General features: G+C 39.0%; 1 protein-coding gene across 1 annotated transcript in view; it reads right to left on the reverse strand.

Moving 5' to 3' along the window:
* The window catches only part of GPC6 (glypican 6), an 816,126-nt gene that overhangs the window by 66,188 nt on the left and 731,902 nt on the right, over positions 1-18,036 (reverse strand). The window contains exon 5 of the mRNA XM_054163055.1: positions 4,970-5,100. Coding sequence (XP_054019030.1) covers positions 4,970-5,100 — 131 coding nt within the window. The remainder of the gene's footprint in view (positions 1-4,969; positions 5,101-18,036) is intronic.

Below are 18,036 nucleotides of genomic sequence, written 5' to 3' on the forward strand. Positions count from 1 at the left end.
CTACCTGAAGGGAGGTTGTAGACAGATGGATGTTGGTCTCTTCTCCCAGGCAGCCAGTACCAGAACAAGAGGACACAAGCTCAGGCTGCGCCAGGGGAGGTTCAGGCTGGATATTAGGAAAAAGTTCTATACAGAGAGAGTGATTGCCCATTGGAATAGGCTGCCTGGTGAGGTAGTGGAGTCGCAGTCATTGGCGGTTTTCAGGAGGAGACTTGATGGGGTGCTTGGTGCCATGGGTTAGTTGTTTAGGTGGTGTTGGATTGGTTGAGGGGTTGGACGTGATGATCTTGAAGGTCTATTCTATTCTATTCTATTAACTGAAGTAATTGCAAAAAAGCAACATAATTCTATAGGTTAAAATGGCACATCCATGAGCTCAGATAAAAGTAGTTTTAAGACTTAGTAAGGGGAAACTCAGTTTTGGGTTAGCCTTTATGAAAGTGGAAAAATCTTGGCATGGCAGCCATATGAAATGTAGAGCAGCGAAACATGTCTGTATAGAACCAGACTGTTTTAAATTCAGAAAATAGTCCAGTATGCTGTGTTTTGAGTAGCAGTGAAGACACAATTATGCTGATGCAATCAGATTAGGATTTTTTCCCATTTTGAAGAAAAATGCATACCACCTTTTCTGCTGGTTTTGAATTTCTTTCCACTTCTTTTAAATGAGCAATCTCTGCAGATGTCAACTAGTAAACATTCATATTATTAAAACACATGTAGGATTTACCTTTTGACTTGAATCAAGAATCAAAGGTAGCAGTACTGACAGCCTTATGGGAAGATTGTGAAGGCTCCATACTCGTTAGTTTTGGCCAAGACTGAAGGCTGAAATGAGTGATTTTGTGTTATGACTCTCTGAATATGACTCCCTGAGTTCTCTCAGGGAGAAGGAGAATAAGGTAAATGTATGCTATGACTAAGTATTGGATATGACAGGTTGGACTTGATGATCTTTGAGGTCTTTTCCCACATTGTTGATTCTATGATTCTATGATTCTAAAACTGAGGCATAGGAAACAATATACAGAATACAAAACTGCTTGAGGAATAATCAAACTGTTGCTGAGTGTTGAGTCTGGCACCATAATGTTCAGATGCCAAAGAGGTGTCACTGGCAAGTAACAAGGACATTTCAGTGATGAAAATAACACATCTCAGACATTATCAGAAGAAATCCAAGGTAAATCTTTTGCAACCTGACTTCTACCAGAGACAATTTATAGAGTACACCACTGGGGTAGACCCAAACTGCAAAGACCATTCTTATAAAGTGCTAATGTCTTAGGAGGCATCTCAGGCAGCCTAGACACTGTTTTTTGCTCTCTGTGCAGTTTGGTTTGCAGAAGGTGTTCTGTCAGAATGACTGTAGCAATGAAAACTGGTTTTGATGCTCTTCAGTCCTTGCCTTTTTTGTGGCACAGGGAAATTTGGGGCAGATTCAGGGCATGTAGATACCTCTAGCATAAAGGCCTTGGGGTCTGACTTTCTAGACCATTGCTCCTGTTTGAAAAGCATCTCCAGACATTGCAGCTGTCAGCAATATGACATTCCCTGAGGCAAAATAAGAACCTTGTGTGGCTATCATTCAAGGATGTGAGAACCACACAAGGTGAGCAGCCAATGGAGCCTAGGGATTTGTGGTCAGGCCTAGACCATCAGTGCAGAATATAGACTGCAGAGAAATATAAAGAATCACAGAATCCAGCCTCAGGATGAATTGGAATATTTTAACATAACACTTGTACCTGGTTAATGTGAACTGTGATAAAAGAATCAACTGCAATCAGCACAAGAACAAGAAAAGTTAATGATCCAGCAACAGAGATGTTCCATTTTATGCACTTATAGGTACTGGCAAGTAGCTGAGTCTGTCTGTCCTTTGTTAAAAGTACAGAGATAGAAGTACATGGGGCATTTCTATAATTCTTTGTTTCAATATTGATGTGCACCCATCAAGAGTGGAAGACAGAAGGCTTGTGTCTTCTAAGGAAGTGAAAGACAAGGTGTGAACTCGAGCAATAAGCCCTGACTGTCTGTACTGATTAGTTGTTAACTCACTGGCCTTTTCTTGGACTGCTCCAGCTTGTTCTTGGCAAAATGAAGCAGCTCCAGAGAAGGTAATGCTCAGCAGTATTGCAATGAATCAGGCTGTGATACTTTGGCCTCAAGGTCAGGCACTGGTCCTTGAGGCCTGTCCCCTTTTTATTTATTAGTGTAACTGTAACCATGAAGACTATTTCTCAGAAGAATATTGCTAGAATAGGAGGTGCATATTTGTTGGAAAACAATATTGGACAAACCAGTACTTTGATACTCCATCAAGTGAAGAACAGAGGGACAAACCACAAAATTGGGGACTTAGGAAGTTGAGGGTATATTTTGATGCTCATGTCTGAAATTGAGGACTTCATCATTCACATAATAATATGCATTCTCATTTTTATACACTAATAATATTGGAAAGCATACATTGTTTCTCACAAGTTTGCCTGAATATGCACAGTCAATGTGTTATAGCAAACATCTATTTTTCTCACCTAAATTTACATATATAATTGCAGTTGGTATAATAAAAATATCATTTTATGGTAAAAAGACAAATTGATAGCACAATTTCATGTGAATGACTTTCACAATAGGTCAATTTTATGCAAATATTTGCAATGGGAGAGGGGTGGATTTTGGATTAAATAAACACTGTTTTTTTCTGCCACAGAGAGGATGAGATTAGTGAGAAGTCCTTTAGAAAGAATATGCTCATAACAGCATTATACAAAATTGCCCCAAATTCTACTGAATTCAGCACAGGGTCTCCTCCCAGGCACAAACAAGTATTTTAGATAGAAAAACTCCCTGTCAGTGGTGAAGAATAATCTAGGTGTATGTAGGAGTTGCAGGCATAACATTATTAGTGCATCATCATTGTTCCATTGTAAAAACGTGCCAACTGACTTGTAGAAAAATAGCTGTGATTCCTAGTTGTCACATTCTTAGTGTGTACAGAAAAATGCAAGATACAAAAATGTTTGAAAAAAGAGAAAATAGCATGATTTTGACACTGTGCCTGAAGCTTTCTGAGCGGTGTCTCAGAATAATTGACAAGTGTAGCTTTTCTACTGCATTAGGTCTGCAATTGCATTCCATGCACCCCATTACATCCAGCAAGGTATCTGTCATTTTCACTGAAGCTCTAAGTGGTCAGTATGTATAAGGGGAAAAATTAGACAACAGATGACTGATTCAATGTCTGCTCATATATAATCTCTACAGATCTGAGACGACATAGGAATGCACAGCACTAAATCCAAAGTCTTTTCCTTAGACTTTTCTTTAAGAATAAAACATTTCCATGGGGTAAGACTTGGGAAAAAAAACAACAAAAACGAAGTAGATATAGCCAAGGAAATCACATTTCAGGATAATAATGTTCTACACAGAAACATACAAAGGCCCCTCAAGAACAGACAGCTCTGTTATCTATAAAAATGCCATAAAATAAATTTCCCTGATATAATCTGGTTTCTGTTTCTCAAGATTTTAAAATAATATTGTCTGAGGTTTCTCTTAGAAGAAAAACTTTGCCATGCAAATGAAATTACTGTGATTTATTAATCTTTACAGCAAATAAAATATTTCTGAGAGACAGGAGAAACAGTCTGCTCTGTTGCAAATGAGTAGTGATATGAGCTTGTGTCAAGATGACATTGGACTCTGGCAGAGGATGAAGATTCCTGACTAATGGAAAAGCTGTGAGAACTGAGAAAGTAAAAAGGGAAAGTAAATACACCTGAGACTTGGGTGAGTTTTCAGTGACTATATTTTTGTTTCCTTTTTTTTTTTTTTTTTTTTTTGAGTTAAGGGCTGAGTTTGCTGAAGCTATTCTTGAATTCCCCAAATATTTGGGAAAATTTGGCGGCTAAATGTCTTGACTGCTGGTGCCAGAACAAAGCCTCGTTGTGTAGAATATAGACTGCTTTTAAAATCTAAGTAACGTCATGTACAATGAAAGGAAAAAGCATCTAGAAGGAAATTCTTAGCAACCTGCAGCACTGAAGCCATAAAAAGCATCGAATTTTGTGTTGGCAGGTAAAATAAAGACCTCAATCTCCTGCCTTTCATCCCCTCCATTTTTCCCAGCTACAGAAGCTTCCTTCTGAGCAATGGAAATTCACTGGCTTGGATGGCAGTCAAACAGGACCTAACAGACTACTGGGAGATCAATGGGAGGTAGAAAATCCTAATGCAGAGTACCTGACAAACTGTTGACTTTAGATTCTGAGACACGGTGCACAGATGAGTATTAAGGAAAAGCCATTAATTGTTGACTATTGGCTCAACAGCATGTGCTACTGAATTTGAAAACTCTTATTAATGTGAGGTTCAGAGGTGGTGGTGAACTGTGTATACACGCACACTAAAAATGGAAAGGAGGAGGCTGGTATCATTAAGTCTATTTATCTTCATGTCAGAATCCAGACAAAACTGAGGTCTGGTAATCAAAGACTGTCCACTGTAATGATATTTCCCTGGAGTGGCTATTAAAGGAGGTTAAACAGAACATTTTGTGTATTCACCTCAAACACATTATACTTCAGTCAGACTTAGACAGATCAAAATGTGTTTGGAAGTTAATATGGAGAATCATAGATGAGACACGAGCAGAAGTTACCAAGCTTACTCTGCAGGGTATTTCTTACAGAGTTGCTGCTAATTTTAATCCCTCACTGTTTCCCTTAAACCTCTTACAGCTATTAATTTGGAGTTTACCAAATTGTATCTTTCTCCTTGCCACTCCCTTTTGAAAACTTCAAGCTTGTTTAACTAGAGGAAGGTAGTCTGGTGTCAAACAAGCAAAAGCAGTTTCTAATGGGCAGTATTTCTTAAACTCTGGACAGAAAAATGTTGGAGATGTTTTTCTTCCTGCTTGTGACATTCATCAATAGAGAAGGTGTGACTCACACAGTACCTTTGCCGACACCTGCATGCTGTTTTCTTGCATGTTCATGATGGCTTCAGAAATCTTGACATCAATAGGATCCATGACTGATTCAATGTTGAATGGTCCCTCTAATCTCTCCGCTACCAGAAGCATAGCATCTGTTAAAACACAAAGCAGCCATTCCCTTAAAGGGGGGATACCTTCAGGTGCCTCAGGCAGACCAGTTTTGCCAGCTGGAGGCGTGAGTACCAAGCGCTCTCAAGCAGGAATCCATGGGGAAGTGTGGCAGCAGGACTATGAAGCCTGCAGGGCAGCTTCCCAGCTGTCAAAAATGTCTTCTCTTACTGCTGCCACCACAGAAAGAGGGATAAAGACTGTAAAAGTTAGATTAATAATAGTTCCTATAGCATTATCGAGCTTTTACACAGCATTACACACTCAACGCAACCAGTGCTCTGGAGTGTTGTTATGTCGTCTCCTTCATGAGAAAAAGGAGGATGATAGAAATGAGTCCCCGGAGTATTTTTTTAGAGTTTGTACAACATGGTGAAAACTTTGGTATGATATATCAGAGTTTTATAATTGAAGCAGCTGTTCTTTCTGTCCTTAATGATCTCATTTTCTTGCAATGTGAACAGCAGATGAATATTGGATTTCTGCCATAGCATATAGGTATAAACCATGTTTGCCTTGCTACATTTTCAAAACACGGTTGAAAGTTATATGCAGAAACATATTCTTTCTATGCTTTGGATTTTACAAACAATTGTTTCCTTCAATTACATTAGAGCCCCTCTTCAAAATAGTTTTATATTTTCCTATTGATTAACAAATACAAAACAAACAACTGAGCAAAAATTAGTAACAGTGAAGAAGGTTTTGCCATAGTTCACATATGTTTGTCTTTGCAGACACAGATTTATCAGAATTTCTGTGGCAATAGCTATGCAATAAACTGGATTTATACTCTACCTTTGAACATCATATTTGCCTCATATGCTAGGATTTAAAATTTTCAGCATCTAATTAGCTTTAAACAGATGACACTTGCAATTCTAGCATGATAAACAGAAATCTTCATACGCTCTCTTCTTTATGCCTTAGACTCAGAATCCAAAAGGTACTAACCAGACTGCCTTCCAAAACAGACTGCACATGCTTTGTTATTGCAAGCACAAGTCGCACAGCAGCCATGTGGAGAAAGACTGGAGCATCTTGTAGCCTTGATGGCAGTGTTTTTAGCTCCACATTTGGCTGCAGAATCCCAGGGCTTCTTTCCAGCTTGAATGGCCATCTTGTCCTTCCCCATAGAAGCACATGTGCATGGGTGTATGGGAAGGAGTCTGGCATCTCACTCTGGCAGCTGAGACACAGACTGGCATGCACGGCCTGACCTGAGGGCTACAATATGTTGTTTATATGCAGTCAGTGCATGTCTAAAAATCCCACTGAAAGTGCAATTACTTGTCATGTAGTACCTAAGCACTTTTGCAAATTCAGGTTCAATATTTCTCAGTTCTTCCAGGTTGGCAAGTGTGTAATGCCAGTTATTTGGAGTGGGGTATACAACACCTGTTGCTAACTGTGACACATAGTGAGATGATAGGAATTTGGTTTCAAATGGAGGTATTATTTTGGCTGTACAGTATTTTCATATTCTTTGGTTTTAACTCTTTCCGGTGGAAATTTTTGTGAAAGAAGTGCCTAGCTCTGATCGAGGAAACAAAGATATTTTCATACGCACAAAGATACGCACATGTACAAGAACACGCTTACACATAAAGATACCTGCAATAAGTAACCAACTCTTCCACATGCAATGAAAATTTGTAATTGTGTACTAGCATAAATTTTTCTCTTCCTCACACTTTCAGAATGACTTTTGTGGAATCATAGTTTTTGGAAAAACCACCATGACTACTAAACCACGTCCTGAGGAGCCACGTCTGCAAGTAATTGAACACCTTCAGGGATGGTGAGACTGCCACTTCTCTAAGAAGCTTGTTCCAATGCCTGACCACTCTGAATTAATTCTGAATTAAATCTTGAAGTGGAATCTCAGCTATGTGGCAGAAAAGTGCAATATCAGTGAGTCAATGAGAACCACAGCTTTAACTGCAAGAAGAGCCTTTCATCAAGATGAGTGCTTTCAACTTCAAAATTAGTGCTTCTAGTAGGTGAAAATCTGTTTCTGATTTAGAAAACCATTCTTTAGTTTATCAGCTTTATTATTCCCTTATTCTTTGTACTAGAATTGGGAAGAAGCTGAGAAATGTGGCTAATTCCTTTCTGCCAAAGGTCTCTGTGACCTTCTTGCTCTGTGGAATTTCCTTGTTTGATATATGTGTCTGATGGTGGGTTCAAAAGCAAGTGAATGTTAAATTCAAGTTTATGTATCAGTCACATGGGCTATAAGTTTATGTTAAAGGCGAAAGGGCAAAGGAAGGAAAGGGAAAGGGAAAAAGAGAGGAAAAAGGAGAGGAAAAGGGAGAGAGGGAAAGGGAGAGGGAGAGGGCGAGGGCAAACTGGAGAGGGTGAGGGAAAGGGAAAGGGAAGGGAAGGGGAAAGGGAAGGGAAGGGAAGGGGAAAGGGAAGGGAAGGGGAAAGGGAAGGGAAGGGAAGGGAAGGGAAGGGAAGGGAAGGGAAGGGAAGGGAAGGGAAGGGAAGGGAAGGGAAGGGAAGGGAAGGGAAGGGAAGGGAAGGGAAGGGAAGGGGAACGGGGAGGGAAGGGTATAGGGAAGGGAAGGGGTAAGGCATGGGGAAAGGGAAGGGAAGGGGATAGGGAAGGGAAGGGGAAAGGGAAGGGAAGGGGAAAGGGAAGGGAAGGGGAAAGGGAAGGGAAGGGGAAAGGGAAGGGAAGATTAAAGAAAAGAAGAGAAAGAAACAGAATAAACAGAAAAAAAGAAAAAGAATAAGAGAAAAATAGAAAAAGTAATGAAATCTTAATTCTCAAGAACACAATCTTGAACTAAAAGAAAGCCTGATTCAGTTCAGTGGGACTCTGTGAGTTTAATGATTCCCTACACCTCTCAGATATTAGATAATGGGAGCTTAATTTTTGCTTGTGCTATGGAAATATGAAAACTGATTCATTAATTGACTAGCTGATAGTTTGGGTTTTTTTTTTTATGTTGTTATTACACTTTGAATCATAGAATTGTTTCAGTTGAAACAGCCCTTTAAGTTGATCTAGTCCAAGATACAGTGATGTTTTGTGAACCCTGAGCAGTTCCAGGCAAAATAATATGAATGATATAAGTAGACAAAAATCTACTCCAGTTTCTAAGGAATTGCCTCAAGCCTTTGTCTTTTTCACTTATGTTGATACCAAACGTGGTGTCTTCCTGTTTCTGTTAAATTTCTTTCAGGGCAGGTTTCCAGAAAACTTCCTAGTAAATCCCAGGTAGAAACAAAATGAGCAGGGACAAGGACGCTGATTTATGAGACATCTGACAGGTAAAAGCCCCCCTAAACCAAGCTAAAATACAAAGTTCCTATAAAAACAATTAGTTTTTCCCTTTTCTTAATATCTTTCTATCACCAAGACATTGCAAAGAAGGTCTCATAAGGAAGACTCAGAGAGATGATAAGGGAAGACACAGGGAGCTGATAAGCGAAAGTGGTTTTTTGGGTCTGTATTAGTTTGGCTGTGACATCAGTTTTTACTTCCATGCACAGTTTGTTTTTCTTCTACTTTTAAATTATCAGTGAGATTCCAGCAGTGGCTGAGATTTCCCCAGGGAGATCCATAAAAGCATCTATGGATGAAGTCTCTGAAAACGTTTTTTCTTCAGGGAGACAAAGAGAGGTAAAATACTAAAGTGTATGTCCTTCACAAAATCTTAAGGTACATCTTGTTTTTTAGGGGAATGAAAAGGGGAGGAAGATCTATCTTAGATTTCCTATCAGGATGTTTCTATTTTTTTCTACTCCCATATAAATTCTTTATGAAGAACTGTGAAATGTTTGTTCACACATTTGCTTGTGAAACGATGCAAGGATAACTTCTATTTGAAAAGATTCAAATGATTAGTTTATGGACAAATCCATGGATTGCAGAAGAGAGATGAATCAGTTGTAAATAAACTAAGCAACTGATTATAGTTAACTATGACCTTGAGAGTGGCAATGCCTGCATTGGAAAAGGATAAAACTTAATATGCTGGGCTGCAAAGCAGTGCTCATTTGGTAGCTTCCCAACCTTTTGACAAAGGGCAATGGAAGATTGGAGTTTGGGTTGTATTTACTATGTCATGCAGTAAAATTCAGTGAGTTTTTCATCTTGACACTAAATATAAATAGTGGCCATAAAATCTTTAGAGCATTAGATGGCAAATTAATGAAACAAAAATAAAAATAAAAATGGAAAAGTGAAATATGGGTACATGTTGACTTTTTAGAAATATAATAATAGTGGAAATACATCCTGGTAATACTCTGCTGAAACTTTTACTGCTAGATTATGATTTACTAAGAAAATTCAACAAGAAGAAAGTAAAACTCCACCTCACATTTGATGAGGTGCTAAGAATTATTTTCTTGGGAAATCAGACCAAGGCATAGCAATGATGCTCAAAGTGTTGTTTTTCTCAGGATTTACTGTACCCTTTTGACATTATTCACATGGCAGTGCTCTGTGGTTCTATCTGATGAGGCTTTAATTGACAGGTTTCCTCTCTGACCATCATTAAGCTACACAGCTATTGCCATAAAACCATTACACTTTTCTGCATCCTGCTTTTTGCCCTTTTTTTGTGTGTGTGTGTGAGGAATATGCTTTTCTTAAAACTCGTGTTTCCATCTGCATAAAGGGGTCCTCAATACTCCTTATTTGGCTATTCAGTTGTCATTATCCAGTTAAGTTTATCTCTTAAGATATGCAGATGAATGACTTGTCCTTGACTGAGATTTAGGTAAGTGAGCAAAGCATGAGAAACTGCCGGACATGGTGTGAGGTTTTACGTTTTCTTGGAGGTAACAACACAGTAAGCAGCTGAACAAAAGTCACAGCTAGCTCTGTGAAGAATGGCAGGATTTCAGACAGCAAAACAGAGAGAAATGTGAAAGAAGTACCTGAAGTGGATTGTTTTCATGGGAGAAAATAAGGGCAAAGAAAGAGATCAAGGTGAGCTGGAGAACAAGCATGGGAAAAAGGAGAGAAAATGATGTGAAGGAGGCCATGCATATGGAAACACTGCTGATCAGCAAACTTACTGATTCTGTGATCACTGCAGTCTGCTCTATATTGTTAACTCTCTTCCTAACCATTTTGTGGTTGAGAATAATAGTATGGATGTGCAGTAAATTCTCTCTGTGTGTATCATGTCCTGCTAGCAAACTTCAAGATAGACTACCTATTGAGTAGGAGGAGATTAGCAGCTGTAAAGACCCAGTGTCTGTGTTGGACACTTAATGAAGGGTCTAGGTCTGAATGCAGAGTTTCAATGGTCTTGAGGTTCAGGCTGTGATTCCAAGGCAGCTAGTTCAGGATGTCTGTATGTGAACAGAGGTCTGCATGCATTGCCCTAGTGAACTGCCACAATGGCAAAATCCCATCCAGATCTTTGTGGCAGAGCTGTATTTTTGGAAAACAGGCAGTGGGAAAGGCAAAAGCCAGATCCTGTACAAAACTCAAGTCAGTCTTAAATACTTTCTAAAGCTTAGTAATACTTCATGTCAGTCTTTCAGCGCTTCAGTCATTCACCCTTTCAGCCCTTCTGAGCCAATCATTTCTGTAGCTCCTCCTACAGCATGGAATTCTTCAAAGGAGCAGTGAAGAAGCATTCATTCCTGAAGGTGCCTACCTTTGCACAGTACAATAAAGATGTAGGAGACTGTATTTCATTGTTTCTTTTGCCTGCTCACAACATCTACTATTATTATGTACCCGATAGCTCTCATTTCAAAGCTACTTCTATGGTGTACGTAGCTATTCACCTGTCTTAGAATTTATGGCATACAGTTATGAAGGGTTGACAGTTTTCTGGCTTGTGCTTGTAGGGCTGATATCCAAAGGCTCACATAATTAAAAGAAAGTCATTGAATCATAGAATGCTTTAGGTTGGAAGGGTCCTTCAAAGGTCATACAGTCCAGCTCTCAACACATTGAGCAGGGACATATTCAACTAGATCAGGTTGCTTAGAGACCCGCCCAGCCTGACCTTGAATGTTTCCAGACATGAAACTTCTACCACCTCTCTGAACAACCTCTTCCACTGTTTCGCCAGCCTCATTGTTAAAAAATTCTTCCTTGTATCAGGTCTAAATCTATTATCATAAGTTCTTGCAGGAGAGACTGGAATCAAGAATTGTCCCTACCAGATTAATTACCAATTAATTAAAAGGCAAATGTTTAAGATGTGTGTAGATCATCAGATCTAGGTATTTATGATCTGTGTTGTTTTGATATTTTTCATCAGTTATGTGGCTATCTTGATTGATGACAATATCATTTCTCTTCGATCAGAAAAAAAAATGAAAAAAAAATTGTATGTAATAATGGAGAATTTTTTAACACTCTATTAGTTTTGTCTCTGATGATCTGTTTTCTGTGGAAGCGCTAAAGAAATCAGTTTATTGTCATGTACTATTATTATCATGTATTGTCATGTATGAATTGTCATGTACGTTACAGACACGAAAGCAAGTTAATGTTAAATTCAAGTTTATGTATCAGTCACATGGTCTATAAGTTTATGTTAAAGGGGAAAGGGCAAAGGAAGGAAAGGGGAAAAGAGAGGAAAAGGGAGAGGGAAAGGGAGAGAGGGAAAGCAAGAGAGGGAAAGGGAGAGGGAGAGGGAGAGGGGGAAAGGGAGAGGGAGAGGGGGAAAGAGAGAAGGAGAGGGAGGGGGGAAGGGAGAGAGGGAGAGGGAGAGGGAGAGGGAGAGGGAGAGGGAGAGGGAGAGGGAGAAGGAGAGGGAGAGAGGGAGAGGGAGAGAGGGGGAGGGAGAGGGGGAGGGCGAGGTGGAGGGAGAGGGGGAGGGAGAGGGGGAGGGAGAGGGGGAGGGAGAGGGAGAGGGAGAGGGGAAGGGAGAAGGAGAGGGAGAGGGAGAGGGAGAGGGAGAGGGAGAGGGAGAGGGAGAGGGAGAGGGAGAGGGAGAGGGAGAGGGAAAGGGAGAGGGAAGGGGAAGGGGAAGGGGAAGGGGAAGGGGAAGGGGAAGGGGAAGGGGAAGGGGAAGGGGAAGGGGAAGGGGAAGGAGAAGGGAAGGGAAGGGAGAAGGGAAGGGAAGGGAAGGGAAGGGAAGATCATGTGTGTAGATCATCAGATCCAGGTATTTATTATCTGTGTTGTTTTGATATTTTTAATCAGTAATGTGGCTATCTTGATTGATGACAATATCATTTCTCTTCAATCAAAAAAAAAAGGAAAAAAAGGAATTGTATGTAATAATAGAGAATTTTTTAACACTCTATTAGTTTTGTCTCTGATATTCTGTTTTGTGTGGAAGCACTAAAGAAATCAGTTTATTATCATGTATTGTTATTATCATGTATTGTCATGTATGATTTGTCATGTATGTTACAGACACATAGGTGTCATCTTATTGCAGGTGATAACAACAAACAAATTTTGTAGGGTAGACTGCAGTCTCACTATATTTTTTTGAGCATTTCACATAGCATACATAATTTCTCTTTTTTTTTACAGATCATATTAAAATGAAGCTGCTTCTTTGTCTTTCTATAAAGCAATTTGAGCAACTCTAAATAATTCAGTGCACTGTTATTAGGTTAAATCATAATTTTGTTCACACATGCAAAAGAAAGTAGCAAAGACAAGGCAAAAAAGTAGTCCTTGTCTACTCTTTATTCTGCTACCCTATGGGGGCTGAATGCAAGATGCTCTTCTGAACTGGACTTCTAGCAAATGTTATTGTCAAATGTTATTGAGGATTCTGTCTGAATGTTTGACACAAAGTCTGCAAAGATTTTATAGAATCTTTGTTTTTTTCATCTCAGAGCCAAACAGAAGCCTATGTCTATTGTGTCCTGTCCTGCTGTTCCACATCTGTGCAAAGACAGTTTCCATATCATCTCTGTACCTACCATTTAGGCACTGAAGACAGATGAGATTTCACTTCAGCCTGCTCTTTGAACCCAGCCTTCCTTTAGTTATGAAGTTCTCTAACCCTCTCATTATCTAGGTGCCCATCCACTGGATAGCTATGATTTGCCTTCAGATGAAATTTGGACACTAAAGACTCTCCATAGGCCACTTCCTAACCTAGACTTTGTGTCACTCTCTGGCTGGGCTTTGATTCATTTTAGCTATCTAGAAGGTATGTTTACTGTCTGAATCAATTGTAGAAAGCTTACATTGGGGTAACTTCTGCTCCAACATAATTTTTAAGACTCCACAGGACTCTGCTTAAGACTTTACTGTTGTAACCTTTTCATAAAAGATCTGGTGATAGGGGTAAACAGTGAGATGAAAAAGCACATTGGTGTTACTGTTCAGGAGAAAAAAGTTGAAGATTGACTCTGAAGATCTGAGAGGAACTTTAGTATTGTGAATGACTGAGCAGTAAAACGGAATCAAGAGAGGAGTTTAAGCAAAAAAGAGATAAATTCTAAAAAGTTTTTAGGCAATGAAAGGCTTCAAAATTATTATTGACACTCAAACCCAAGCTTTCAGTGCGTACTACCATAACATCAGTTTAGTAATTGTACAAAATTTCCACATAGAATATTGAGAATAACTAGGGAAGGACCAAAGCACCAAAGAAAACGTATTTATGTATATAATGAACTGAAATAAGATCCTGGATACTGAATTACAGAAGAAGTTATAGTTGTAAGCTTTCAAATGTAATACAAGTCATAAACTAACATTCACAATCTTGAAAATGAATTATTGGAAGATGTAACAGAGGCCAGCAATACTGTGACTGACATGGGAAGATGTTATGGTTCATGGTAGAGGAAGACATTTTATGACATTCTTAATGTTGCAATAATGATACCTTGGTAATCCCAAGTGTATGTGGCAAATTCCTTAGCTTTTCCATGACTACCAGAGAACATCTGGATGCTTCTCTGTTGCTTTGGTAAATTCAGCCTTTTTTTCCTTCTGAATTAAAGCAAATTTTTGCCCATGTTTATGTGGAAAACCACAAGTGCTGTTGAGATCTGAAATACACATACCCAGATACCAGTATTGGATTTTATTAATAGATATGAGCAACATCCTTCTGCTACTTTGTCACTAAGCTGACTTTTTGCCTTACCTTGCCATAAATAAGCAATCAACCTATGGCCAGCTTTGCTGGCATGAATTCATCCCAATGGTACAGCTTTTAGAGAGGTGTCACACACAGTTGCACAAACAAACTTGATATTTGCCTTTCATTTTATTAATATGGAAACCTACTGCAGATTTCTTACTGTGCTTAAAAGCCTACCACTATACAGAGAATTTTGAGATGCCTAGGAGCATTTTCTCCTAGTGAGCTCCAGTGTAGCAAATACAAGTAAAAATGCTGTGTTTTCTTTCCTGCCTAGATAAATACTTGAATCCCAAACATTTGCATATATGAAGGTTGTCACAAATCAATATTACTGGTAAGACTAATCTGTTTATTGTTTTGACATTCCTCTTGAAAGCAAAGAGCAATTTCTGTATGTTTGCCTAGATGCATTAACTATATTATGGAGATGGAACAGAACTGATCAATAGGAGTGGGGCAACGTTGCAAAATTCCACACTTGAGCTTCTTAATTCTTCAAAATTATCTGTGTCCTGATCTTTCAAATGATTGGGAGATCAAGAGTAAAAATGTTTGGCCAGTCTAGAGAATTTCAGAGCAATATAAAAATCTAAGGCTCATTCCACAGGGCCACTTGCCTGATATGTTATAATCATCATAAATATTAATAACAACACACAGATTTGTTCCTACTAAAACTTTCACAGCAGGAAAAAAAATTGTTGTAACTGAGAGTGAAAAAATTTCAAATGGTGCATTTTTCACAGAATGATTGCTGGCTGGCTACATATTGGTGAGGCTTCTAGGCCACTGGCCAGGGAACCATTGTATTAGCTCTCCCTCAAAAATGTTTAATTTTTATTTTTTTTTAAATGAGCATTTTCCAATTAAAAAACTAAAATCAAACCAAACATCCAAGCATCTCCAGCTTCATCTAAGAGTGATTTATCAATATGAATTATCTGTATCTGTATTTGGGATCAATGTTCTGTATCTTTGAATTTTAACCTGTTCTAAGAACTTAATGGCACAGTCCTCCCAATTCCCTGTACACTAAGTGAGAAGATCTCTGGAGGGAGATGTCAGGCACCCAGTTTATTTAGGGATTAAGTTTGTCATGAATATATTCACACTGGATCCTCTTTTTAGTGGTTGCCCCAAGAGCACCATGTTCATGCATCTGCATTCAAGCCTTTGCACAGCTCTGTCCCACCTGATCTCTGCTGTTCTCATGTACTCCAGACCATTTTCCTTGCAATTCCTAAGCATGTCCACTTAATGCATCTCTTCATCTTACTAGAATAACAAATGTTGGTTAAATTCTGCCATCACTAACCTGACCACAGCTCTGGGATACTAACACTAATTTCATTGCAGCTCTTCCAGATCCATACAGACATAAGCAAGCCCTATACTGTAAGTATTATTAGTATTTATATCTACCAAGTAAATGGGATGTGATCTAAGGCCTAATAAAGTCACAAAGCATCTTTTCAACAGTTTGGTTTGGAGGAAGCTGTTCATTCCCTTTCTTAGGTTTTGCAAAGATCCAATTTTCTTTCCCCTTGGCTAAGTGCATGACAGCAAATGAACAACTGTTATTCCCAGTACTGTAGTGATGTCTGTGGACAGTGCTAAAGAGAAATAAACATTTTGGCATGACAGGACTAGGGTGGTAGTTAAGTTGATGTTTTGGCTCCCATTATAAACAATAAGCCATGTCAGTTTTTACTCCACTCAAAGCATGGGAGAAAATACAATGTTTGTGAAAGGAATAGGACAGCATCTATAGGGGTGGTTGTTTTTCAGGTTTGCAGAGATCAAAAGTGAGGCAGAAAGAGAAGGGCAGGCACTGACTAAAACCTAACACAGAAATGTCTACTTTCCTAAAGTAGTGCTTATAGATGTCATGCATTTTTTCAAGGACAAAAATGGGAAAAATGACATCATCTGATATTGATGTGCTGCACTGGGTACTGGATCCCGTTTGCTATGAGAGAAAGTATTTCACAGGCATTTAGCATTGCCAACATTCAGTAACTAAAAAAAGGCCTCTAAATATGTGTCAACTGGATTCCACTCCAGTAAAAGGAAAATTGAAGACACATTTTTTTTTTGTCCTCACTGTTTCCCATATGCTCTATAGAGAAAGATAACAATGAGTAATATATATAATGAAGATTAACTTAGTAACATTATGTTCCTCTCCCAACCAGTACAAAAAGGTTGCGATAATACTTATGTAAGCCTAAGAATATTTTTTCTCCTAAAGCATATAGATACCATCTATATTTAATTTCAGAAAAGCAAGTTAGGCAGCCTGCTTTTTCAAGGTGAGTCGCACAAACGGAACTGGAGCAAGTCTGTCATTTTGGGCTGTTCACTCAAACCACTGAGCAGAAACATTTATTTTGATTATTTCATGTATTTCTCTGCATATGAGGAACCATAAGATACATTAAATTCAACTCACCCCTCGCACATAATGCATTGCTTTACATTTGCTTATTTTTCTGCAAATATTTGTGGGTTTCATGTTGGTTTATACAAATATCTATGGAGGAGTTTTCATTCATGAACAAATTATGGTGTTTGTGTTTCAGATGAGTTTGTTCAGTCTTGTCACGTGTTTCAGCTCACCACTGCTTGACATAAATATGACAGAAAACTTTCATAAAAACATCATATATTTAAATGTAAAAGGACTATATGTGTAAAGACAGTTCTTATTTTTCTTTTATTTCTTTGATAAGAAGAAATCTCACTCATTTTAAATGAAAGAGGCTTTGGAAAGGAAATATTTCCATACTTCTATTAGCCCTCCTTCTACAAAGCTTTATTATTATTTCCCCCCCTCTTTCCTATAGGGAGACTAGAATATCTCATCAAGGAATGGAAATTCATTTACTGTGAACTCAGTGGCCAGTTACAAAAAATTACTTGCCAGACTGGCTTGTGAATTCCTTTAGTGTAAACAGTTTTGTATCACTGAAAATCCACTTATGTTTATAAAATTTATTCTTTGAAATATATGAAATAATGACTGCATCCATGGCATGATTATATGCTTCTGGATAGCTGCCTGAAAAAACAAGGGACACCACAGTGTTCATGTGTCTCCTCGGGAAATTTCTCCAGTCCTTCTGCTGTCCTGGATGCACGATACAGCCTGGAAATCTACATGGAGTAGTGGAAAAGAGGAATTGGATGTTATGCAAGGAGGAAATAATTTCTAAGAGACAGTCTAGAAATGAGAAATCAATGGCAGAAGACTGGCCAACTGTGCCTGCCCAGCTCAGGGTGCAGCCACAGAGCCTGTTTAAACTACCTGAAATAATGATGACTTCTCTCCCACATCACTGAGGACAAAATGTCTTCCTATTCTGTGCCAGCACTAATGCTCAGGGAGTACAAAGAGTAGGGTGGGGTGGAGCTGGTTGGAAACAATCTCTTTTTCAAGTGGGTTCATTTTCAGTAGGGTGTGATCTACTGCAGAGCAGCCAAAAAGATGATAGGAACAGGAAGGGGGCTGCTTTTCAAAAGGCAGCTTCTATTAGGGTGGCTTTTACAGGTACTCAAATTGGTTGCTGCTGTCTGCTTCAGGATTCCAAGTGGCCCCCACCATCCTAGGTGTTTGCAGGAAAAGGTGACTGCCGAGCTAGACAGTGCAGTACACCCAGAAGCTTACTGCATGCATTCTAAGGCCAAGAGGAGAGCAGGTACTAAACCTACTCTGTGGAAGCAAGAGCAGACTTGGAATGGGATGTGCAGTGCACATTGCAGGGAAAAACATTTCCAGAAGGATGGAATGGGAACAACATAATGGAGTTATGCTGCTTTGCTGAAATTGAAACAGAGGACTGTCATGGCACTGGAAACTGTAGCCAA

The sequence above is a fragment of the Dryobates pubescens genome, chromosome 7 (genome assembly GCF_014839835.1).
Source record: "Dryobates pubescens isolate bDryPub1 chromosome 7, bDryPub1.pri, whole genome shotgun sequence".
Lineage (NCBI taxonomy): Eukaryota > Metazoa > Chordata > Aves > Piciformes > Picidae > Dryobates > Dryobates pubescens.